This window comes from Anas acuta, chromosome 4 (assembly GCF_963932015.1).
Source record: "Anas acuta chromosome 4, bAnaAcu1.1, whole genome shotgun sequence".
NCBI lineage: Eukaryota > Metazoa > Chordata > Aves > Anseriformes > Anatidae > Anas > Anas acuta.
Genome location: NC_088982.1, coordinates 12,772,502 through 12,800,120, shown reverse-complemented (window position 1 = coordinate 12,800,120; position 27,619 = coordinate 12,772,502). Strand labels below are relative to the sequence as shown.

The 27,619-nt window shown below is 35.6% G+C and overlaps 1 protein-coding gene across 4 annotated transcripts in view; it reads right to left on the bottom strand.

The window, feature by feature from the left end:
• EVC2 (EvC ciliary complex subunit 2) overlaps positions 1–27,619 on the bottom strand; it is a 69,229-nt gene that overhangs the window by 11,575 nt on the left and 30,035 nt on the right. Inside the window, exons 10-19 of one of the 4 annotated variants that reach the window (XM_068679895.1) lie at positions 22,853–23,177; positions 20,102–20,176; positions 19,937–20,014; positions 19,401–19,576; positions 14,980–15,139; positions 13,440–13,900; positions 10,668–10,872; positions 9,144–9,266; positions 3,034–3,261; positions 538–752 (exon numbers count right to left, since the gene is read on the bottom strand). In XM_068679895.1, the coding sequence (XP_068535996.1) occupies positions 538–752; positions 3,034–3,261; positions 9,144–9,266; positions 10,668–10,872; positions 13,440–13,900; positions 14,980–15,139; positions 19,401–19,576; positions 19,937–20,014; positions 20,102–20,176; positions 22,853–23,177 (2,046 nt within the window). Of the gene's footprint in view, positions 1–537; positions 753–3,033; positions 3,262–9,143; positions 9,267–10,667; positions 10,873–13,439; positions 13,901–14,979; positions 15,140–19,400; positions 19,577–19,936; positions 20,177–22,852; positions 23,178–27,619 lie in introns of all 4 variants that reach the window. The other 3 variants (XM_068679894.1, XM_068679892.1, XM_068679893.1) reach the window with 3 other exon arrangements.

The following is a 27,619-nucleotide window of genomic DNA, read 5'->3' as shown; positions in this document are numbered from 1 at the left end:
CCTATTTTTGCTGGGTGGCCTTCATACAAGACAGGTATTTCTACATTCCTCCCAAGAGGCATTTTTTTTCCTACTGATATCTTTACTTAAAAGGTACTCACTTTTCCACTGATACCTTTACTTATATACGACATCAAAAATAACTGTACAACAGGGAATTCAGTCTACAGTGGAGATGAAAATTCAATTTTATTGTCTCAGGTACTTCCTCTGAGCCCAGCTAAGCAGGTTTCATTGACGTCTTTAGTCATCTTCTTGGGAGATGAAGAACAGGATTAGAATTCTTTTCCCCCTTGCTGCTAGGACGTGTTGTTACGTTTTCACTGGCTCCATCAAGATATGGCAACTGTCATGAAGAACATTGTCATCCAAACACAACTATCTCTTATTTCAGTGCTCCTGAGACTTCTCAGTTATGCTCTGGTCCACAGTCCCTCCCCAGCACAGCAGAAAGTTTTGTCTGCTGTTTCTCTGTGATATCTTAAAAGTCTGTAATGAATGCAGTGAGTTTGCAATACCTGAGACCAAAGCACTCACCTTTGCTGGTGCAGACTTATAAACTGGTTGCATTTATTCATGGCCTGTCTTAGCAGAACCGTCACCTGTCTGTCTGCATTCATTTCTACAGCTTCACTTGAAAGCCCCAATCCATCTGGTGTCCACCTCTGCTTATTCATTAGATGTTGTTGCTGCTGGGCTGACTCCTTATGCAACATTTCATACTCCAGCTTCCTGTCAAGTTCTTCAATCTCCTAGAGGTTGAAAACACATAATCTTGAAGTAACAAATTATCTTACAAGAACAATTTCCAGTTGGAGTGAAGCAAAAAGATGGTATCGGAGCATGTGTTATTAGTTTCTTCATTTTCTCATCCTACCCAACCACGTGCAGTCATTACACTTTGCAATTCATTGAATGCCTTCAGTAAACATGACTTGCATGATTTGAATATATGAGAACAATGCCTAAAGATATAAGCCAATTTTCACTGTGTTAAAGGCTGCTACTCTCTGAAACCTTCCTACGTAGAGGACATCTAGAAAGAAGACTACCAGCAAGCCTGAGATCCAAGCAAAAGAATGGCACCATCGGAATTAGTCTATGAACTATATAAAGGCACTGAAACAGCTTGAGAAACTCCACAAAACTAGTTTTAGTTACATTGCATCAATGGCTAGTATCAAAAAGATATGAAGTTCAAAGACAGTAATTCAATAAATTCACAATAGTACACTAAATTGTGTAATAAAATTAGGATTCAAATACAATGGTCTAAAAATCAAAGGTTTAAACCTGAAGTTTTAAGTGGGCTGGATCTCTCATGCCAAAGACCTCTTTGAACAAAGAATCAAAGTAGACATCAGAAGAAAGGGTTCATATTCCAGTCTCCCAATGTCATTCTTGTCTGACCTCAAACAAGTTGCTTACTAAATACCCGAGCACCTTTCTTCCCAACCTGTAGCTTGGAAAAAATACTGAATTTTTTATCTAACTATTCTTCCACCTCATCAGCTGTATTCACACTATAAATTCATTGAAGTATGGCGTATCTAAGTAAGCGTCTGCTCCCCCGTCAGCAAGATGTGACACTGGAGCTCAGATCTACTCTCCTAACACCAAAAAAATAATATTAACATGCTATCTCTAAGAGCATGAAGCAAATTCACATATAGCCAGATGTGTTTTGTTTCACTGATTGGTAAAACTATCACTGATGTAGTTAAGCATTAGGGAATCCTGTGTAATCTGATGTATTTGTTTTAAAGTAACAGATGTTAGTATTTTGCCAGGTAGTGGAACAAAGGAGCAGAAATAAAACACAGTAAGAGACAAAGGTTTGATTACCAAGAGATAGTTTCTGTAAACCAACAATGCCTAAAATATATTTTTTCCCAAATAAGGCTTTCCTCAGTTCCTGCACACTGGATAAAGAATCCAGTGTTAGTTATTCTATTTTCAGTCTTTCCTTCAATACTTTTTTAGCCATTTCTTCAAGGACAGAAAAGCTAAAAACAACCTCTTTGCAGAGGATGGGACAAAGCCCAGTCTTTTCTTTGGGACCTCTTATAATTCCTGCATTAAAGGCAATAAACCCAGATTAAAATATTTTAATACTCTGTCTATGCAGAAGTTTCTCAGTTCTCTACAGCTTTAATGATTTATTTATTTATTTTTAAATGGAAGGGTATAAGCATACTAACTGCCATTTTAAGAGAAGCTCTGTAGAGATGAGAGCATTAAAATTTAAGCAGGAGTTTTCATAGTAATAGCTTTCTAATGATGCCCTCTAGCAAAGAGATTTTGCTCTTAAAAAATCATTTTGTTTGTTCAACTCCAATGCTCTCCCAAGCCTCACTCGGATGGTCACAAATAGCAGACAAAACCCATCCTTATGAATACGGAATACTGAAGTATTAAAAAAGGAACAGCAAACTGTCACATACATGTAACGTGTGTAATAAATACAATGAAGCGAAGAGGTCTTTCTGAAGTTTCTAGTATAGAAACAATGTGAGTATGCTTGGAGGGAGACAAACAGGTAAGTAAATTCACACATTAAAAATAATAATATATATATATATATATATATGTGTGTATATATATATATAAAACTTTAAAATCTCCATGATTTAAGTATATTGTGTATTTATGGATTTTCCTGTATGGCTAGCATTATATTGTCAAAAAAATTGTAACACATTCATGACGAATCATGACACTATCTCTTCCCAATGTTCTTTCTTGTGATCAACAAAATTTAACTAGTCATCAAAATACTGCTCTTTCTGACTGTATATCTCTGGATGGTACTGTAACAAAAATAAATAACCACAATATATAATCTTCTCTGGCACTAACATTTTCCTTTACTTTATTTCTTTTATTTAGAACAGTAGAGTGCACATAAACTCAGAAACTCAAGACCAGACTATGAGGAATTGCAAACCAGTGCAACTAAATCAAAGTCAAATAAGCTACTGTCTCAGCTGCTGTCTCCTAACAGTTTTTCTTTCTCACAACTTCATTACTTACTGGATTATGGGTTTCCAAAATCTGAATACATTCCAATTTTGACAGGGTTTTTGACATGCTTAGTTGTTCAAAGAGCAAAGCTTGTACACTTATGATAGCAGTATATAGCTCCAACATTTTGATTTTTTTAACAGTCTTTTGAAACTGTAAAGAAGCAATATACTCTCCAAGTTTATTTTCCAGATCACGCAGCTGACAGTCTTTCTCAAGCAGCAACTCGTAATTAACCTAAAAAAAATGAAACACAAAAGGTAACTAGATTAACATAAAACCTTAAAACCTTATGTGAACGCTCATGATTTTACTACTCTGCAATTAACAAGCTGGATTAAAGCAGCAAAGAAATCAAAGCTGTTATCTTATAATGAGATACATTGTTTAAAAACACTTCTTTTTTTTTTTTTTTTAACATTCAATTTCAAGCTTTTACTGTATATAAATGATCAGAAAATATTGCAGGAAGGTAAGATACCAATTAGATTTTTTTTTTTTTTTGAGGCGGGGAGGAGTGTACAGGTAACTCTAATAATACTAACCTGGAATACAGGGTCTATGTTAATTTTTAATATAACAAAGGTAAAAATTAATAACACAAACAAATCTCTGCTTACATACAAGAGTGACTAAAGAGAAAGACAAAATACATCTTTCCAATTAGTTAAAAAAAAAAATAAAAAAATGAAATCAACTTGCTTTAACTCAATGCCAGATATCCAAAATGATAGACACAGAGAAAACCCAAGGGTGAAAGGCAAACTGCATTCCCAAGCACAGAATCAGATGCAATGGTATTGATAAGCCCTCCATACTCTACCATTGACTTTCACGGACAGTGAAATTGCCCCTGAATCTGTTTTTCTGCAGGACAATGTGGTTAGTGGCCAGCTGCAATTACCCTCTTTGGATGCTTCCATCTGAGCTTGTCACTCTAAGCTCCGTTTAAAGAAAAGGGAAAAGGTACTTTTGGTGTGTGTGTCATACCCTAAAAAAAAAATCTTTCTACTGATATGTAAGTGTGGATGTCTAGGTGAGACTACACAAAAAACATCTGGGTAAGTGAATCCTCAAAGACATTAGATAAATTTCAATAATTTTAGCAAGCATTCACAAGCATGAGAGCTGCAACTCGATTACTTAGAATTTACATCAAGTGCTGCACTACTCACTGGATTTTGAACCCAGAATCTAAGCACAGAAACAGCCCAACTATGACAATGCTGGATAACTGAGCACAGGGTTTCTCTCACTCCATCTCTAAATTCTCTTCTGCTCCTAAAAAACATCTGAGAAGTTTCACAGCATGTAAAAAAGTTTTCAGAAATAATATTGGAAACTTAAGAAAATGCTTATTTAACATAAATGCTCAAGCAACCGCTCCCTGTGACAGAACGGAAGGACCACAGCCATCAGAGGAGGCATCTCAAACCCTTTGAAAGATATTTCAATTAAGTTACTGTCACTCAGAGCAGGTACTCCCATTTGCATACTATGGAAAGGTATCCCATCCAGTTTGGCCCCTCTCTTAACAAACAGGAAGAGAGGGATGTCCCTATTTAATTCAGATACCTACATGGTAGGTATCTTAGCATGGATCCTAAGGCATCCTGTATGTGCAGCCTTAATCTCTCTACAGTTCTACCTGTCTAGAAAATAGGAGTAATAAATAGATCTGTATGTTTATTAGAAAGGCTAACATTGTGTTTATAGTCCTCTGAGATACTCTGCAACATGGAATCACAGAGTTTTTACACAATAAATTCCATAATCTCAAACAAAATTTCTTTAAAATTATCTGGTTAGTTACAACATTTTACTAGCATAAGTAGCACTGTGTTGTACCACTGAACATACTCTTAGCCTTATCCCTTCATTAAAATTTTTGAGATGCCCAAAATTCACAATAGTAACCGAGAAGCCCAGCTTAAGGAGATGCTCCAGCAGGCCCGTCTTTGCCCAGGCAGCAGGCCCTGACGCTTGCTTTGAAGGAAGGCCCCAGGGAGAGATGGAGAGTAAAGCTCTAGCAGGCACTTGTCAACATACACCCTGTGGCACTGGTGAGTCACACCACTTATAGGAAAGAGAATTATAAAGTAGTTGGCCATCAAGTGCGAACAATAACACTGAAGGTGAACTACAGTCTTTAGACACTGTATGACTTGCATTGGCACAAGATCTTATTTGGCCCCTCAGCATATCTCTGCAAAAATAAAGAAAGATGATACATACTCAAGTCATTAACACCTTATTAGCCTTCTATTCACGTTAGCTTTGTATTCTATTCATGCTAATCGGAATTATATATCTTTGACTCTATTCACAGTTAACCTTAAAGCAGCATTTATGGAGACTGCCACCAAGCTTTTAGATCCCTGAGACAATAAACATGTAATATGATGCCCAAGAATTTTCTCTGGAAATTATATTGATAAGAAACTTGCCAAGAGAGATTGTGTTTCATCCAAATTCTATTACCCAGTAAATGAAGTTAAATTTGCAGTGTGATTTGCAACCAAATATGCTTGTGGTATGTTCATGTGATATTCTCCAAAGTCTCCATTATATCATCTGGAATGTCCTTGAACACAAGGGAAGGAAGGTTACCATCATGAAGTATTTTCGAGTAATGTGAATTAAGCCAAGTACAACTCAAGAGTAAGATAGCATATAATTTTATTGTTATTTTTAACAAGTCTCCATCTTAAAAGACAGACGTTGTCTTTCAATATTACTGTTATCTAAAGAATTGATTTTGAAAAACATAGGTGTATGACATTAAAAATTAAGAAAGCATATGCATAACAAGCATATTGGATATTTGGGTTTGAAAAAAAATTCAGCTCAGAGATCACACTGGAAATAGAGTAAAACAAAATTCTAAAAATTAAAGTTGTTATTTTTTAGCACTAGAGGCAGAGATCTCCAGTGAAAACCAAAAGTGATGGCCAAAATTTGGAGTTATGAAAAAAGACCTGAGATGCCTCCAAGTGCTCATAAAAATAAACAAATAAATAAATAAATAAATTATAAAGTAGATGACTTGTACTTTAGGCCAGATACAGAAATATCCATTGCTTGTTCCTACATTCCAGTTTTCAGTAGGAAATATTCAATATTAATATTACTTTTATGTATATATCTTCAATATTCTTTTCAGGAAGGTGAGAAACAAGTAAAATGAATTTGAGACCTTTTCTTCTCTGTGTAATGCTTTTTACTGAAAAGCTACTAACATTAACATTTGCTGTCTAACCTCACAGTCCAACAGCTCATAAGCATTCAGAGGCCCATATTGTACTCTAGCAATACCAATTGGAAATCAAATGAAATCAAAAACTGCAGAACATTCTACGGATCATGACTTTGTTTTTTGTTGTTTCATTGTTTTATCTCGACAAAACAAACAGATTTCCAAAATCCAAAATGTTATTTCAAGATATTCTTATGAGTCATTGACACAAGACAAAGGCCTGGAAGCCAAGATTATTCCACACATCAGTGCCGAGGTAAATTTTTAAACAAAATCTTTCTTTGAAAGCCTGTGAACAAGACAAACTTCTGCAATAAGACTCAAGTTTTTGTTTTGAACAGCATATGAATTAATGATTATACTGCTGATCTTTGTTATACCTCTGTCCTTTGAGACAGAGGATAAAGCTCTCAAAAGCAATTAGCAATTTTCAGAGCCATACTATCTGACTATCTGATCTTTTAAGGTCTCAGTTCTTAAGTTCCCACTGACTTGCCCTGAAAATGTATTTCATTACCTGTAATTCCAAAGACTTGTCTCATGCATGTCTATTACTATTGATTTTTTTTTTTTTTTTTTTTTTTTTAGCCCAGAAGGGTAAACAGAAGAAACAACGTGTTTTACCGCTGTCTTTTGTAAATGTTTTTTCAGAAAATAACTGCTACATCGACATGCCAAGTGCACAGGACACCTCAACACAGCTATGAAACACAGAGGAATTAGACAGTCTGCATACTATAAGACTAGGACTTAAACCTTCTTTTATGGCCTCTCAGCTCACTACATCCTGTCTACAACTTCTTCTCTGGCATGTCTGTTTTATAGGATTTCCAAACAATATATCCCACTGCTGTTTTCACAAGCATTGGCTAGAAAAAAGTTTATAGCTATCCTGTAGGCTGCAAGAACCCACAACACTACGTGAACACTGCATGAGAAAAGCAGCAGTGAACACAGGAGAAATAAAGCAGAACATTGCTCCATTGTTGTGTTTTTTTTTGTTGTTGTTGTTTTTTTCTTCCTCCGCTGTGAATTGGCTGTGAAAAATCAGATAGTTAATTCTGAGTTAGATGATAGAAGTGTTTACATTAATGCAAAATTTAGAAGCATATGATTCTAAATGAGGAATGAGGCAACAAACTGGAAAATGCAGAAAAAAAACGTTTCTTCTGTGATCAACATAATGTTTATTGCAGTACTTCTTTGTTCTAATGATAATGCGAGAACTAATGAGTTTCCTTAACAATAGTTTAGTTTCCTTATTGGGAAAAGCCCAAAGCATTTGGCTTTTTACAACTAATATGCAGTTGTACAATTAAAACAACGACAGGTATGCCAGATGGTGCATGTAAAACTAAAACAATGAGGCTTAGAGAAGCTAGCTTTCCAATTTTAAAATAAGATTCTAACAAAAGTTTAAGTCAATGATCACACCAAATGTGTTATCAAAACAAATGCCTAAGAGAAGGACATACACTCAATTGTCTTTTTAAGTAACAGTAAAAAAAAATAAATAAAAAAAAAAAAAGAAAGGATATTTTGGAGATCATGGTATTAGGAATTGAAACCAAAAGTACAAATGCCTCCAGTTATGAATTAGATCCTTGGATAAGAGCTGTTAAATTATTAAAGACTGGTAGAACACACTTGGCCACTCTTTGCCTTCTTGCCTAAGCATCTGCTCTCAGTTTCAAAGATTGGATGTTAGACTAGACAAACCTTTGCTTTTACCATCTGCAACCAATAATAACAATATGCTAATCTCACATAAAAGTAAAATTATTTCTGAATAAACATATTGACTCATTACTTGGGATCCAGGTACAAAAAGTACAAGAAACAGGTGTACAAAATTTCTTCCAAATTTATAATAAAATTGGTATTGCAGTCATTCGTGAAATTATTTTTTACCTGCCATTGGAATGGTTTGCCCAGGGAGGTGGTGGAATCACCATCCCTGTGGGTGTTTAAGGAAAGGCTGGACATGGTGCTTAGGGACGTGGTTTAGTGGGTGATATTGGTGGTAGGGAGATGTTTGGACCAGATGATCTTGGAGGTCTTTTCCAACCTTAATGATTCTATGATTCTGCCAATTTCAACATCCAATGACACTTGTTCTGCCTAGTGCTTATATAGCTGAGCACTACTTACGTCTGTTGTCACTGTAATATACCTCAGATACAAAGAAGTAATATTACTTATATTTCACAAATGGGAAAATAAAGTAGAGAAAGGTTAAAGAAGTTGAATATCTCATGAAAAGTCTATTGGCAGAGAAGGAAAAAACCTCCAAAACCCCATATTGACACTGGCCCTTCCAGTCCTCAAAGGTTAACAATAGATTGGGATTAGGACCCTTTTAAAAGGTACCAACAAGAATCAAGGCTCCCCTTCAATGAGTTGTGTACAAATAAGCTCAGTATAAAACTACCCAAAACATACTGGAATCTAAGAACCCATTTCTGCATTTTGAGTAGCATTAATAAGGCCCATGAATAAAATTTTGTTCAGTAGTGAAGCACAATCCACTGTTCTATGATTCTATAATTTGAAAGGTGTGCTAAGAAACCTAGAGTACCTAGGGGAATCTTGCAATCATGCATACACCAAGCCCCAGAACCACCAGAGGAAAAAAAGAGTGAGACATGAAAGCAGTTCTGTAACTAAGGTGCAAAAATTTAAACAGTCAAAACTATCAATTTTTAAATTCATCTTGACAAATGCAGGTATGAGTAAAAAGATAGATCATGCCACTGCACCTCATGCCTTCTTTATCTGGATTTTATTCATGACTGAGAACTGTTATTCTTTAATTACTTAAAATATAGGTTCTGACCCCAGAAAAGGAAAATCTAACGTTTACCTTATTCACATTTTCATCTTTCACCGAGTCTTCATAAATTAAAATTTTGTCCTGTAAAGATTTCTTCAGAATATCTATTTTATTTCTACTCCTGGATCCTGATTTTTTCATTTTAGAATGCTGCTGTGATAAGATGAGCAAAAAAGACATTATTCGTAAGAGGTAGATGGATATGGTAACATTAAGATTATAACTTACTATTTTGGGCAGATTGACCAATTAATGAAACACTTGAAAAGGACAAATTTCACTGAGAAAATATTTCTGAAATGCATGTGCTGTGCATTCATTCTGATGATTCCTTTCAGACATTCAGATAAAACTGGAAACTCATTTTTAAAATTTCATTCATTTCATTTAAATTTCACTCACTCACCCTTTCCATGAAAACTGCTATAAAGCTGGTTTTATACAACCTTTAGTAGTGACAAAAAAAGATATTAACTGATACATAGTTTCCTCAGCACAGTTAAAAATGAACCAAGAAAATTAATTCAAGAACTGCATTGTTTTAGAGACACAGTATATGAATCACAAATGAACCTGATATTATTAATAGGCACCACTTCATGTAATCAAATTATTCTTGACCTTTATATATCTTTACAAGAATATCAACTAAGTATAATGAACTCTCAGGGAAATGATAACACTTGTTCAACTATAAGGCTATTGCAAAGTCATTTTCCTTCTTAAGTAATTCAGAAATTATTAAGGTTTTGAACAAGCCTACTTCCTAATATAATTATCCCAAGTTAGTTTACACATTTAGAAAATGTAACTGAAGCAAAACAAAGCAAGGGAAAGTACTCCTTTTACAATGGTATCAGAAACATTATACAGGAAACAATTTTCTTTCTCCTGTTTAAGAATATAAACCAATTTATGATTCCAAAGATTTTGCATCTTACAAAAGGAATTTAAAACCCTTCCCAGTGTTATTAAAAACAAAACACAAACACAAACAAACAAACAACAACAAAAAAAAAACAGTGCTAAATTTGACACATATTTCTTGTTGCGAAAGCCTCTTTAAATTTACTTATTAGATTATCTAGATCATCTCATTATCTAGATTTAAAATAATCAAAATAAAACCACCTCTGTAACACGTCCAATTGTTTTGGAAAGACTAATCTGTAATCAATGGGTTGTAAAGGACATAACTTGTCCCTGATATTCAGAATCAGGTTTATCATCTCTCCAGTTTTTGACATTTCAGTAGACTCTCCTCAGATATGTGTCCCCTTTTGGTCACCCAACCATTTCTTTATACAGACGCCTTCATCTTGGCAAGGCTGGAGGACACACAAGCAGTAGATCTATGCAGGTGTACGTGAAGGAAGCATATCTGACTGCTGCTTAAACTGTTATCTTTAAGGTTCACTGATCCACACACAGAAGCACACATCACTATCATCTCTACGGAGAAGCCATGGACTTCATCTGCAGATCAGGCCAACAACTGTGGATGCATGCATGAACACTTCATGCATCCCCACACCGACCCCACATTGTGCCTACCTGTTTATTGGTCATTGCCAAATTTTGATCAACTTTCAGCAGCTCCACATCCCTTTGCTCCAGCTCAAAAGCCTGAAGCAAAGTTCTTGCTCTTATCTTGGGCAGAGCCAAGCTGCTGTCCACCTGAGAAAAGCAGCAGTGGAACTCCTGTCTCATTTTGAGCAATTCCTCTTCAGATAGTGAAAGGGGCAAACTTAGAAGATGCCTGTTAAAAGAAAAAACAAACAAATGAACAAACAGAAAAACAAAACAAAATAAACAAACAAAAAAAAAAAACACAAAAAAAAACAACAATGAAAGCCGTTTGCTGTTCAGTGATACAGACAAAATTTAAAAGACATGCACAAGAATACTTTACAGGACCATGATCATCATTCTTTACATTGTGCATAAATCAGTTATTCATCTCTCATAGGACTGAGCTGCTCAGAATGTTTAAAATATCCATGAGCATACCTTAAATTCTAAGTACAATACTTCCTTGACTGTAAAACATCATTTTCAAAAGGAAACACATTTGGAATAAAAAAATATAAAAATACAAATTTGAGCAAATTTCTTATGTACAGAATTATTCTACCACTTCAGACAATACAAACCCTGAATTTAGGGCTGTTAGGGCTGTAATCAAGACAAAGACTTCCTGTAAAGCCTCCCTGTGCTGTTTCTCAGCACTTAGCAGACCAAGCTACTGAGAGGGGAGAAAAATAAAATAAAAAAAATATCTGTATTATAAACTCATATATGTCATCTGCCCCATCACCAAGTGGTTTGACCTATTCTTTGTAAAAAAAACTTTTATCAGTCTGAACAACATGGATTATATTTTAACAGTTTAAATCACTCAAAAAGTTCCTATTTTGTCAAAGGAAGGTTCTTAACACAGAAGTCCAGGGAACTATTCCTCAGGCCAAGGAGATGTTGACTTAAAAATAGAACACGCTAAAGCCTAAATTCATCTTCCATTTTTTGACTAACCTTAGACTATATTCATGTTCTGATCTTGTGACTGAAATATTTAAGAGTATTTCATAAAAGTAGTTTAACTTTTCTTTTGAACAAATTCTCTTTCCCAAAAATGCATTTGCATTAAAAGTATGAACATCACTTTTTTTTAAGTAGCTTATTATTATTATATTATATTATACTGTATGTTCCATTAAGACTGAAGCTTTAATTCAACATATCATAGTTATAAAGTACCTCATAGTTGCACTAAAATATTCCTGGGTTTAGAAATCCTGCATCTAAATAGATCCTATTTCTGTTTACTGATTCAGCAAAGTACTGTTACATCCTAAACTAAAACATTTTAATATGCTGTAAAGTTTTCACCTAAAAAAATGAATGCAGTATTACTCCAAATAAGCATTTCCATTATACTTCCCATTTCTCATGTTGTCTTAAGACATTCATTAGAAGAAAATCAAGTGTGTGTGTGTATGTATGTGTGTGTGTAAAGACTGCAAATCACAATTTTGTAAAGTCTATATTTAGTAAGGACATTTAGCATTGAAAAAAAAAGTCTTCACAGGAACTTTGGACTAACTTATCTCTTCAGTAGCAACAGAAATGAAAAGCTATCAGTCAAAATAATTCTTCGTGAAAAATAGCAGATGAGAACACAAATGAAAGAGCTGGGAACTGTGATAGAAATCTCAAAATTGACAGTGGACTGAACATAAAGTGACAGATTTTAAGAGACTTTTGGTAGAGTAGTTGCATAATGCTGCAGTTTTTGTATGTATTTGCCAGTATTTTACTGGAAAAAAACAATCAGCTTACTATTGCAGTAAACAGATAGCATCTAACAATACATCAGGTGACACTGCAGACTAGAGCACAATTATCATGGAATCATAAGTTATAAAAACGAAAGACTTGCCGGGTCATACAATCTACCTCCTTGTTCTTGCAGGTCTGTTCTCAGCAATATATTCAGAGATAATAAGACAAGTTAGAAGATACACTGGAATAGCTTATTGAAAAAGTATTTAAAATGCTGAATAAAGTACAAGGACTTTGAAATTAAAAACTAAACTAGGACAGAAATGGATTTTTTTTCCTCTAACAAAGCAAGCTTGCAATGGGCAAGGTTTCTTTTCCTATTTCTTTTATGTGGCCTTACACTGTACAGCAGAAAAACTTCCAGAGATACTGTCAGGACAAAACTGCCTGAGCAAAACTGTTTTACTTTAAAGAAGAGGTGTGAAGCAGCTTGGGGCATCGGCAACAGCAGCACTCTGTCAGCACGACAGATTGGCCAAGTCTGATGGGTGGATCTCTTGAACCACAGAGGTACGCTACTGTGCTGTATATTTATGACATATGTAGAAATGCTTCTGTAAAGCATAAAATTAGCACCTGATGAATAAGGCTTGACTTGTTTCTGGAACGAATGTATCAAAATTGAGTGCAGGGCTCATTAGGCCTGACATAGTAAATGACATTTGCAAAGTGTTGGACCTCTGAGAACAAACCAAGAATAATAATGAAAGATGCACAAGTGACACCTGGTACAAAGTGAAGTGAAGTATAAAAATATCACTCCACCTTTTGGTTTCAAAAATTCTGTTTCCTGGAAACTCTACTGAGGTGTCAGACTGTCAGTGCATGTTGCTGGCTCTGCAGGGCCTGAGCACTTGTGAGAAATCAATTCCCAGGTGTTTGACATATAATTGATCATTAACAATTACATTCAGACAGGTATGACAACTCCTAGCTCATCACTGTTTACAAGAATAACTAAGAAAAAGACATAGAGATACTTGCATGAATACCGATTGTTCCCAACTCCTTATTTTTTTTTGTTCCAAAACCCTAGCTTCCAGTTCTTGGCTTAGTTTTTGTCTTGTGAGCTGCAGCAACTCTTCAGCGACCATGCTCTTTTCATGTTCTTCCCTTTCAAGTTGTTCACGTTTAATAATCATCTCTTTTTTATGCTCTTCTACAACTTCCAGCAGGAACATCTTTGGCACGTTGAGCTTTACCAGTTCTTGTACAAATATTCCATACTGAACACGCTTAAGCTCTTCAATAGTTTTCTCTGCTAGATTAAATATAAGGTCTTTCAGCTCTTCACTGGCCTCATTATCAAGCTTTTCAGTAAGTTCTTCAAATTCAATGGCATGATCATTCAAAAGATTTTTCCAGTGGCTCAGGTAGTGAGTGACCTCCTTAGTGGTTTTGAAGGGGTCCCCAAGTGACAGCTGCTCCTTTCGATGCTCTTTCTGCTGATTCATTTTTTAGAAGAGGAACAAGATTAAGAAGGAACAGCCCTCAAATTCCAGCTCTTTAATTACATATTGCATAGCAAAGCAAAGTTTCTACTTTTGGTTTTGAGTGTTCTCGAAACTACTTTTCAACATCCAGAGACTAACTTAGTCCTCGACATTATGGCTTTGTGTGCATCAAGCAGGCCTATGATAATTTGGATTATTGATAGAAGGGCTAACACCTAAAAAAAAGTATGACCTTGTGGTTTGACATAGTGACAAACAGCTGAATTGTAATGATCTGGCAGTGTTCCAGAAGTAACAAATCAATCAAATAAATACCAATGAAGAAGAAGAAAAAATTTTTTTTTGTTGTTTTTGATTTTCTCCTTCTTCTTACAGTAAGCAGCAATTTCACCAGAAGGCTAAACCAAAGCTACCTACACTGACAATAAAGACAACAAAGATGGAAGTCTCCATCTTTATGCCTATTGTCCCTCTTTGTAGTGACATCTGTTAAAGAGTAGAAAACACTGAAACACATATCCCACAAAAGGTAAAATTAATCTCACTTAATTTTGGTCACCTAGAGATATATCACCTAACCCAATGTAAAGAATCTAATGTAGTTTTTCCTACATCCCTTAGGCAGAGTTTTGTAGTTGACCTGCAGGAGTTTTAACTGTGCAATAAAAACCATTTATGTCCCAGCCAGAAAATCCACAGAAAACAATGACTGCAACAGATCTGTGCCATCTGCCTCACTGATTCCAGAACCTCAGCTGGTCTTCTGCCTGTCTGCACAGAGGTTTGTAACACCTCCCTGGAACAGGTACAACTAAGTAGATAGGCTTCATGAGTTTCTCTACTTAGGTCAATTTCTTGCATTTTTTAATTTTTATTTTTTAAAGAATAGCTGTTAATATCTGAATTCTTAACACAGCAAATGGTGGCATACAGATAAAAAGAACAGACATTATTTTCATCTGCGCTCCTGGCAGCGTCGACCCCCATCCTAAGAACTACACTTTACTTTCCAACTCATTCAATTTCTTTATGTTAAGCCCTGTGAAAATAAATATACTGAAAATAATTACCTTTTGCAGCATTTCCCGCCTTCGCTTGATAATGAGTTTCTGATGAAGCTTTTGCTTTTCGTGTTTCAAATCATGATCAAATTTCTGCTTAACAGAATTAATTTCAGTCTCAGCTCGATCCAGCAGAAGTCCCAAATGACTTTCAGGTAGATGACCTGCTCTGTAATAATAGTGTTTGAAGTCTGTTATCCTAAATTCTTATGAGCAAAAGGATATTTGAAGTAATTAGTACCATTCAAAGGCTCAACAAAGTACCCACACAGAAAGATCTTATTTTTTTTTTTTTTAGCAGTAATATCTGGGGAGACTCAAAGAAACAAGTGGATAATAGTCATAATCTCAAAGATGAGTGCAAAATGAAGGCAGTTTGTGAGAGTAGAGTGAAGGTTTATAAAGAAGGAATGTGAAGAAGGAAAGAAGGGAAGGCAAATGCAAAACCAACTACATATCAGTTAGTAATGTAAGCAAAATTCAAATGAGACATTTTAAACCTTATATATTATTTAAAATATTTACATTTTTCATTTAACACCACTGGAATGCAACTCTGGATGTCCTTTCTAAATCCTAGTTAGAAACAATTTTCTCTTTTAAGGATGTAATTTAACCAAATAAAAACATTTAAAAATTATTTTAAAGATACAAAGCAGCCATATCCACGAACAGACTTAAATTCACATTTTCTATTGCATTTAAATCGGAAAATTTTTAAACATTTCCAGTTACCAGTGAAATACAATACTCTGACAGCGCAAATCCCCACTTATTAAGCGCACAGAACTTTCAAATTGAAGTTTAAGACAATGGTCTACCTCCAGTTGCTGTACTACTTAACATCAAAGAGTAAGCAAAATCCCAATCGTAGTTATTTAGATAGCATAATAGTTAAGAAAATCTCCCTCTCCATAAACTCAAATTGAACTTCTAAAATTTCCCACTATCCTATTTACATCAGAATTTTCCCAAATCTTTCTCAGAAAACAGAAGAATAAATGAAAATCATAATGCAGTCAGACAAGGCTGTTGGGCATTTTTAACTTAAAATTTTTAATATTAAGTATAGTGAGCTTCCAAAATCGTAAGACATGAACATTATTCACAGAGCTTGGATTCAAAAAAAATTTTGCAAAATCTCTGAAAATCAAGACATTAATATGTTGCTCTTCCAAGTCCCCATTCCAATATAATACCTAGCATAAATAAATAATAAACTAGAGAAGTGGCTAAAGCTCGGAATCTACCACCACAATACTTTTCCAGAAAGTACAGGATCTTATTCTATTAGGATTTGTTGATACTGTCATAGCTTTATTCCAAGCAAAATCTTCAAAATACAAGCTAAAAGAAATAACACAGGAGATGTACATCTTAGCTTGTTTGCAGGCACTGCAAGAGAAATGTGGTATCCAGATTCCACAGTTCACACCTCTCCATCTACTGCTCAAGCATCTGCAGGTATCTGAGTAGGCCACAAAATATCCCCTGCATACTGAGAGTGCTGGAAAGAAACTCTGAGCTGCTTTATTACACAGTTAGGTCAACCAGACAGGGCTTTCTTTTACACAGGTTGCTTCCAACATCTGCTGATTTTTTCTGATCTTCTACAGAAGGCAGATTAAAATACCTCTCAGTAACTTGAGAGCATCATTCACAGATCTTCTGGCAAAGTCATTTTTGCCTTGAAAGCAAATAATTTCAGCGTTGTGTCCAAAAAAAAACAACAATAACAGACTCAACAGCACCAAGTTTTCTATCTATATTTGTTAGCTCTAATACCTCCTTTCCATCAAGCCTAAGGCAAAAGATTAGTGAATCAAAGGTAGATTTATTATAGTGAGAAAGTAAGGTAAGGTAATAACCAAGATATTATTTTGAACACCTTCAGCCTGCCTCGTGTTAAAGAAATAAACTCAGCCATGCAGTATCCAATCAAAATCCCTGTCCGGGGCAGTAAAAGGGGCTGCAATAGAAAAAGATGGATGTGTCGGAACCATCCCACAAATGAAAAATTTCAGAAGAGCCATGTTGATGTTACTGAACTTCAGCTACTTCAGGATTTCACCCACTGAGCTAGCATATTGCCATCACAATTGAGGGAAATAATTCAGGACAATAAATGCCTTATACAGAAAATAGCTACAAGCAGAAAAGGTTAAGAGATGACGAAAAAGCTTTATACTGACGCATTACCACTGGATGCGTTCGCTTTCTAATGCCTAGTTCCTGAAAGGTCCAGCAAGACAGATCGGAAAACTACTTTGGTTATATCAAGATCCGCCCAAATGAAGAATATTCACAAGAATAAAAGACCAACATAAGATGTTTTGCTTTGATCTTTTATGTCAAAGATAATCAACTGCCTACTTTAAAACAGTTCACAAGAAATGCTTGAGGCCTCATAAATATTACAATTTTTGGAGAAATTTATAAAGGAGCTTGAATTGTTCATAACTAGCGAATCAGCAGAACTGGAGTAAGCTTTTTAGGAGACCAAAGAAGAAATTAAACTTCTTGTGAGAGTGCTGATACTCACTAAAGAACAATGCTACATGCTACAAAATGCTGTAGTTTAAAAATGTCACGAACCTGGCACCTCTGGGTATACCCGGAACAACATCAGGCTAAATATTGCCTCAAGTATCACCTTTTGACTCATTTATTTGTTGAGGGAGAACACAAAACCCCTAGCTAGACAACCCTACAAATCTATAATTACCATCTGAATTTTAGAACTTGCTTTCCTGTGTTTTGGCATTGCAGCTCACAGACTTGCTTTCCAAACAGCACTGAGTACACACAGCCAGTCCTAACAAATGGGATATTTTATTTAACTGCTATCTATAGAAAGCTCAGCTTGAAAACTGTGGCTGCCTTACTTCATTTAAAATCTTCACAAATCTCCCTGGAATTGTTTTTTCTTGGTTTCATTTTGCTTTTTATAACCTTTATTTCTGGCTATACACAATCTTTTTCATGTTAATTTTGAAATGCCTTTCTACCTGATGAATTCTAAATATCCTCTCTCCTTATCATTTATTTGCTATTTTATGTATTCCTCATTTCTGTTTACCTGTGGTATATTAGTTTCTCTTCTCAATATAAATAGTTCTGCATTTCAGCATGCCATTTTTAACTGTAATTTTAAGAACCAATGTTAGGCATAACAGACTAAGACAGACCTGTGTTTATATTTAGACAAGCAAATTCAATGCTAATATGAAACTTAAGAGGATATTATGAATACATATTTAAAGTACCAAACCATCAAACCAAAGTACATCTGCTCAAATTGTAACGCACCAAATTGTAAATATTCCCCAAATCAGTTCAGAGTTAAAAACTGAAATCTAAGCCTTCCTAGCAAATACTTCCTCTGGGTTTATACAAGGATATTTCAGTCTGCTTGTAGAAGAAAGTCTAGCAAATAGTTTGTATTACTAGATTCTGGAGCTTTATAATCTCAACATCTAAAGAATAAATAACGTAACAGTTTGGCCAAAATTTGCCTGAATGGAATTCATGCCCTAGAAGGTATGGGAAGTTACAGGAAAATAAGTACTTCTATACTCAAAAAATCAGATGGGATTTCTTCTCTACAAATGTCAACTACGGACATGTTTCCTTTGTCTGCAGAGTACTACCACTCTATGAAGTTTAAACAGAGAGTAATACAGAATTTATTTTTCGTCGTGTTAACGATGCTTTAAGGGAGAAGAGGTTGATTGTTTTTGCAGAGGGTTTGGGTTATTTGTGTGCAAGCATCCCTCCCATTAAAATATATTTTTGGGGATGAGATCTACAAGGTCTTGAATTACTAATACTAGATGTTTCCTCTCCATTCTGTTGTTAATATGTTTTTTGACTATTAAGTGCAGCAACAGGCATACAACTATTTTTTCAGCTTGAGAAGTCCCTGTTGTTCATTTCAATTATTTGATCCATGGATGCAGTGGTTGTACTGGTTGTACAGAAAAGAGTTTCTCGTTAAGGCTCTTCACATAACGACATCTGTGAAAACATCTCGGAATTTCTTATATATATTTCTTTAAGAATTTCTTATATAATCCAATTCTAAAAAGAAGCATGAACTGATGGAAAGGAACTCTCTGTGGAAGATGTGCCTAAATTGTATTTCCTATGCCAAGAGATTTATTTTTGTCTTTGAGCCACACAGCTGCAGATTTTAGCAAAACAGGCAAAGTAGTGCAAGCATACTGGAAGAACCTCTCTCTGATCAACAAAATCTTGAGGCTAAACTTAGAGTATGATTCCAACATGGCAGCAAACAGGAGAAATAACAAGATTAGCAAGCAAAGGTTAAAAAAATAGGTAAATTAGATTATCATATCAACAGATGCAATATTTGGTAATTTTTAAACTGACTTTAAAACTGACTTAAAAAAAACAGTTGAGATATTTACCTTTCCATCTTATTAATGAGAGCTGATATCTGGGTTGCTGCTGCATTTATAAGAGTAGAAGCTTGAGAATCCATTAACTGTACCTTACTTATGAGATACTCTCTGTAAGCAAATCTTCTATTCAGATGGTATTTCTTGCTAGCTTGCAAAAAATCCATTAACTCTTCAATGTCTCCCTACAGGAAGGAATGCAAACAAATATATCTAATTAGATGTAATATTAATTTCAACTAACACCTATGGATATCAGGCCAAATTTGTTCATTAATAGCAAAAAGGTAAAAAGGTGAAAAAACAGTGAGCTTATATATATATGTATATTACAGCATACATATGTCGTGTAGATAACTAAATTTCCATAATGATATCTATATATTTTTGAACGTTATTCCTATGAAAATTAGTTATAACAAGTGCTAACATACGGATAATATCTTCTATATATGAGTGCAAATATTTTTCTGACACATTTCACAAAAGTTAGTGTGGATTTGGATTCTGTCATTAAGTTAGGAATGAAGCTGTCATCCTATTACCTGTATTTTAGAGTAATCTTGCACTAATGTTTTAGCTGCTTCCAGTTTCAGTTCTCCCTTTAAGGTAGCATTTGTTATCTGTGTAAAAAAGATGTTATGGAGCTCCTTTCTCTGGGAAATAGCCAGCTGTCTATAAGCTTTTGCAAAATATTCCTCCTGCTTTACCAGAAGGAACCTCTTCAGGTGGTCCTGCTCCAGCCTGTGAAGTCTATCCAGAAGAGTTCTGTATTCAACAGCAGGCTGCAGAGAAGAGAAAAATAAATAAATCTGCAGTGATATTCAGTATTTAACATTTTTTAAATTATCAGTGCTACTAGTTCATATGTATTTTATGCATACTCTGATTACTGTCATTTCAGGTTTGAATGCAAATTAATACTAAATCAATGTACACTTCCCATATTTTTCATCTGTTGGAATTATGGGTTGCAAACAGTCAGTTTATAATCCAGGTAACACTTCCGAGGCTTTGTGAAGTCTTTTTAGAATACACATGAAATAAATTTCTTATGTTTCATCAATACTGAAACCATATTAAAATTGAATAGACTTCAAAAATTCAGAAAAAATTGAAAGAACAATAAGTATACATTTTGAAAACAATGTAAATTAGAAAAAATACTCTACTGCAAATCTTTAAAAGTTCTTATTATCAGTGACCTACTTTATCTATTGGTTTCTACAAATTAATCCAAGAGCACCACTTTAGAGTTACAACAATGGTGCAAAATTAAATAGCAATTAATTTAAAAGCCTCTTCACAAGAAATACTTTCTCATAGTTCTCTAGTAAGAACTATCATATTCATAGTTTTAATCTCAGATGGCATAAACTCATTTTAGAATCAAAAAATACATGTCCCAAAGAGCAAAGGATGTTTCTAATGTTAGCAGAGCTACTAAGCAGTAGTCTTGTTGGTCTTGTTCCAAATTTCATTCTACTTATATGGGGAGAGCTGTCCTCTGCGCTGAGTCCCCCCACAGGTCACCCCTCATTTGCAAGTGATGCATTGCAGGCAGCAAACAATGAATCCAAAAGGGTAGGGAATATACATTGTGTTTTAACTGAAAAGGGTGAACATGCTGCTGCTGCAGCTGTTTTTTACTGTTGTTTTTCAGATGTCACCCACTGGCAGGAGCTCAAGTGTAAGCCATGCCTAGCTCTCCAGCATCTCCTTTTGGGCCAGGTTCCACAGGAAGTATTAAAACAAATTCCTTCATAGATCCTGGTGCTTTTTGCTACATTCTCTCAGAAAGAATAATTACTATAACAGTTTTAGGGGAGAAAGGTGGATAACAGGACATAAGTAGATGATAAATGCATGAGGACAAGAATTGGACTGGATTTAATTCTTTCACTGATTGTTAATATTCAGGATTTCTAATATAAACCAGATTGAAACAATATCAAGTATATTTTGTGCAAAGAAAAACTGCTGGACTAAGAGCATATTTAGTGAGAGTTCACTGGAGTCACAATCTAAAATGAGCTGGAAACCCTAAACAAGTTCAGCTGACTTTCATAAGTCCACCAGCTTTTTCCACATAACGGCCTGATAAATTAAGGTTCTTTCACAGAACCTCACCATACTATAGTACCTTTGATGGGTACCCTCAGCAAAACACTTTTCTCTAAACTATTCTTATGAATTGTCATGAAGTCCGTAAGAATTATAGGTACATGGTATGCAAATAATCAAGCATTTTTTACAGAATGCCAGAAACTTATGTCTACAATAACAGTATACATAAGAATGTGTAAGGAAATATACTGGTATAGCAGAATCTACTCCAAATAAAGCTTATTTTGTCTCTATAACACAAATGAATCAGACAGCTCAAAATTCAAAAGTGACACATCCAATACCCACGCATCCACTTGCACATCCAGAAACGAATCCCCACTGGTAAATAATGAACTGTACTATTTATTCCCACAAGTCATCCTAATAAACTGAGTTATAGACAAGCATGAAACATTAACTTGGGTACGTTAGCACTTAAAGGTTACAGAGGTAGAATATTCAAAACCTAGCAGAATTCCCTCCAGACACAAAGTGAAAAGGAAAAAGATCAGCCCATTTTATTGTAAAAAATTCATTATACTTGAAAGATGGCATTGAAGAACAGAGCATGATTTTGCAGATAGGATGCTGGACCAGAGGATGTTAAGACTTAGGCACTACTTCCAACTAATGACTACCTATGAAATCCCAGGCAATACTACCCATTCAGAAAGAGATCTTTGAATGAAAGGAACACACATAAGCATTAAGATTTTACTTAAGCAGAGCCTCTTAACTTGTAAAGAATTATTTTCTGTCGGAATACAACTTATCTCTCTCTTCCCCAGAGGCTATTTTCAAGAGAAGTCCACTGCCTGCTTTGCATATAGACTGTTGTTTGTGCCTTCACTTGGTCTGGAAGAAATCAGCCTTTGGTGAAGCTTATATATTAATTTCATTCAAAATAAGAATATAAATTTTGGAGATTTTTTACCTAGATTGTTAGGTGTATGATGCAGATAAGGTTTATGATTCTGCTCTGAATGTGCAATATACTTTACACAGTGTCTGACTGGAGCTCTTTGGAATCGCTACCATACACAATAACAAATAATAATACACTAATTTGCCAGGGGGCTAGAAGTGACTATGCAATAAATAAATAAATACAAATCAGGGTAACAATAGCCTTTTGTTTTCAAGTGTCATTGATACTCTTGATATAATTTCATTTTCCTGGAAAAGTAAAACACACAGAAAATGTCTATTCAATCACTCTATTTATCAAATCTGATTTTCTGAACACTTTTAAATTGTATAGTCTTAGTCTTCTAAGAGAACAACTCAGCCATCCTAGTCTAAAAGAGAAACCATCTACATAAAACCACATCATGCAAAGTATCTTGATTTACCTTTTCATTCACTTTCTTCATTAATTCTTCAGCTTCTTCATTTGCAGCTCTCTCTTTTTGGCGTTGAGCCTCCATTTTCTTCCTAGTTTCCAGATTACATTCAGCTGTGAAAGCCACGACCTTTCTTTCATATTCTTCCTGTATCTCCTTCTCCATTGCTAGAAACTGTTTTTTAAAAATTGAACTCATCCTCTTTTCCACATGAGGAAAGAGGCTGTGACTTAAGACCATGTTCTTCATCATGATAGCAATCACTTCTTTACATATTTGCATTCGATATGCCTCCAAATCAGCATCTGCCCGAGTCAGGCTGGCAACCTCCAAGCTGTAGAAAGGCAATGGGGATTGTTTAAAATCTCAGACAGGTAATTTCTACCATAAAACTAGGATAAAATAAGTCTAGAGACTTATTCAATGCTGTGTAACTGAGAATGGCAGTCAGACAAGTGCAGAAATATCTCAGCACATGAGTTTACTAATCATGATAGTAATCATTCTTTTTAAAGTAGAGTGAACTGATTTCTAGTAAATTAGCTTCAATGATATATGTATGTATACATACACTCCTGGTTTAGACTGAAAAAGGAAAAGCTTTACTTTAGAACACAAAACTTTCTCTCAATTTGAAAGCAAACAAAAACCTCCAACAAAAAATAAACCTATGTTTGGAAGCACATACTGCAGATGAAGTATTTGAATGGACTATAAATTTTGCTGACTCTGTAAAACAGTTCTAAACTCACTGACCCATCCATATTAATGCATTACTGGTTTGTGTTCTCCTTTGGTATATTTCCTTCCCTGCAGGGAAGAGGGGAAAGTGTTTTGATTATGTGCTGATATAAACAAATTAAAGAAGCTGAAAAAGCTGATGCCTCTCTCTCATTAAGAGTAAAAGAGTCCTAGGAAGGACGATTTTTCTTTTTCTTATTAAACAAAATGCAGTAAATGAATACAGTCTCACTTATCTTTATTTAAATAGGAATGACACTCTCATTTCATAAAATACTTATCTATTGTAATTTCTGTAGCTTTGCCTACACTTGATTCAGTATTGGAGAGTTAGACAGTTTTTGTCCTCATATGCCAGCTCATATGAACACACAGCACTCTTGCTTCTGTGTGTAGATTAAGTACACAGTAATTCTTGGGGACCTAAAAAATACACTATTAAAAACTGAAAAAAAAAAAAAAAAAAAAAAAAAGGATTTAAGTTAGGTTAAATAATTGATTTATTCTGCACCCAGACTAAATTTCAAATCTCACCTTTTTGTTAATTTTTCCTTATCTAAGAAAATTAAGTTTAACTGAAAGTCAGTGATATACTATCACTACCGCTCTGTTAAACACGAGAGATTTATTTTTCCTATTCAGAAATCAATGTGATGTAATTAAGTTACTTTCTTACCATGACTCAAATTCTCTCCAAGTATTTAAGAGGTAACAGATTAAGTTTTGTTAGTTAATCATAAAGAAGCAGAGAGATATTTCTGTTGCAGTTTCTCAGAAGCCCAGCAGCACACTGGTGATGCCCATACTTTTCTTGCTGATCACCTGCAGGGCTACCTGTTGCATCTACAAAAGTAATAGTGGAACAGAGGTCCTTTCCTCATGATTTTTTCTCCCATATAGGAACAGGAATCAGACCCCTGTGCCTGAAACAGTTTGTGCCTGAAACATCCTTCACAGTAATTTGAAGATCCTGTAAGAGCTAATATTTTCTGCAACACCCCCAAGAAAATACAACAATCCAGCTTATGCAGTATCCACCTGCATGCTGCACATAGAAGAGCATCTGCAGGTACACAGCCTTCTTGGGGGTGGTAGAGGACTGGCATAGCTACACCCACACTGACCATGGTCAAGTCCCCCAGGACACTGACACGCTCCTTCTCCTTGGGGAGAGTCCTTCTTGCTCCAGCACAGTGGAAAAGCCACAGAGGACAAATGATGGCAGGGTCAAGGAACAGGATGCCAAAGCAACAAAGCAAGCACTTCAAATTGGCAGCACAGGTATGTATTTCTGTCTCAGTCTTCTCTGTTTACAGAAGACCTAGGACACTTGCTGATGTAACCAGCTAGTGCTAAGCTGTTTACCTAAGAGAAGTTTTACTTACCAACTTTTAAAAAGTAAGTATATCAGTTTCATGCAAATGTACTTAAATAAAAAGGATCCAAAAAATGGGATCTATGCTATAACATTTCCCTAATGACTGTCCCAATTACTAGCCTGCAAAATTCAAGCCACTGGAGTTATGTCTCTGAATTCCTGTTTCAAGTCTAGTAGCTCTGTTTTAACTGAAGCATATCTGTCTTCTACAAGAAATAGCGCATCTAGGTTGTCAAGCATTCCCTAATAGAGAACCAAAAAATATTTCACTTTCTAATTCCTTTAAGGACTAAGAATGGTCGCCTTATCCTCAGCTTGAATTTGACTAGTTTCTGCTTCCAACTATCTTTGCCTGCTGGAAGACCAAATTCATTAGTCACTATTTTTCTCTTCATTTGTGCACTGATATATGGTGCTCACAGTACTCCATAACACTTTCTTATTGAAGTGTGAAAGACTGAATATTCCTTAACTCTCTTGCTGGAAGGCAACACCCTGCAGTTCCACGGTGTTGATACACAGCTGGTAACACAACATTCATTTCTTAACCCATATGCAGGATTTTTTGCACCATGCTTGGAATAAAAATTAAGCCATCCCTCATCCACCTCCTTACTAGTTTTATGGTCTTCTTCAGCACTGATCCAAGAACAAAAAACAAAACCAAACACCATCACAATATTTTCTGTTGTTATCTTTCCCTTAGTCTTCCCATGGCACTTCTTTCTTTTCCCTGCAAATCATTACAGATTAGACCTGATTTCATTCCAAGCAAGATTTCCATGATCCTTTCTGTCTACAGAAAGAACTATGGTGCCCAAGTAATTCTGTTCCTCAAGATCATGATGCCAAAAGCAGAACGAGCAATAGGTACCTGGGCACCTGGCACTTGCCTGTCATCAAGAGTGTGATGAGGCTTTTAAAATCATGGGTGTATTTAATCTGTAATTCTCACCCTTCATTTCCCTGGCAGCAAATCTGTGAAGAAGAAAACGAAGCAGAGGAAGCACATGAGCAGTTCCACCAATCCAAGGTTAATAACACAGAAAAAAAAGTAATTAGAAACCACACTTCTCCTATGTCACATCCTGGCATACAGCAGTTTTTTTTTCAGTGGAAGCTGAAGAAAGGCTGTGTCTATAAAAACTTGGAATCTACCTTACAAGTGATGTGCTCTGCTTCTGGTTTGCCTCCTCCACAGCAGGCTGAAGGAAAACGTACCACATGTGCACCTTACCTCAAACTCTCACACCAAATGAGATGTGTGTCGAGTATTGAGGGCAGCCCTGATCCTTAGCAAGCTGCATCAATATAGTCTTGGAGTCTAAGACACCATGCAGTCTTTGACCTACTTCTTTCAACTTTTGACACTAACAGCCAGTAAAAAACAGGAATCTTCTACATACAATAAAACAAATGTTTTCAGACACAAGTTTCCCAGCAGAACAATGCTTACAATCATCCAGATTAAATGTGCAATAGTGACTCATAGAAAAAAAAAATCATAACCTGACACTGTGCATCCCGAGACCAAGGTAGATTTAATAAGTTGCTTTAAATGATCTGCACTCTTCCTGTTACAGCAATTCATGCTTAAAAGTTCCTGTATCTCTTCCTAAGCATATTCAACATAATAGTAACATGAAAGCCAACAAAGTACAGTTAGCAGATGGCAATCTATTGATGAAACAGATCAAAGCTTCTTTTGGGCAAAGCATGCAGAGAAAGGATAAGGACAGGACAGCAGGTACATAATACAAAAGAGGAGTGGAAATGAGAAGCAAACAGACATAGAAAATGAAGCTGCGAACAGCAAGTGTAAAGACTTTTCACTCACTTGAAGAAGAAGAGTGTTTAAAGATCTGTCAGAGAAGATCTGGGAGGTGAGAATCCCAGATGCCAAACAGAGAAGCAGAGAGAGTGTCTGAACATCTGATGTCTTCCACAGACCTAATGAAAGAATACAGGAAATCAACTAGAGTCAGAGAAGAAACAAGAATAGTTAATTAAAACAAAAACAAACAAATAAAGGAAAAGTTTTAACTCACTACAAAATAATTACGTCTAAGTTTTAGTACCCAAATTAGAGTACCTGAGAGGGAATTTTAAAACAGGAGAATTAATAGCTGCTGAATGGCACAGTCCTAAAATGAATTAAGTCCTTTTGGACACATTTTTAAATGTCTGAAGAGCTCATGAAGGTAAGAAACTACTGTGACATAATTTTCTGAACTGTAAAGGGAAAAGAATCATCAAGCGATTTTCCCTTCAGTGGTATTTTTCACCAAAACAACTCCTTCACTTTTTGAAAACTCATCTCTCATCTGCAAGTGGTAGTATGTTACTAATTGAGTACAACAGCATCCTGAGGAGACTGGAGCCCTGTGATGGTGGTTTCTGTAAAGGCTTCCCTTCATGGTACGTGGTGTTCCCAAAGAGCATGCGATTTAAAGCCATTTGTAGATGGCTTGTGGCTCCACCATGCTGCACACATCACTGCAGCCGTGAGCTGGGGCACCATGGCCTGATGGCCCCATCAGCTCCTGCTGGGAAGAGGAAGGCATTGGGGAAACAAAGCCCCTCCAGCTAGAGGGCACCCTCTGAGGCCTGCACGTGGCACCGCACCTGCAGGCACAATGTCAGAGGGCAAGCTGTGG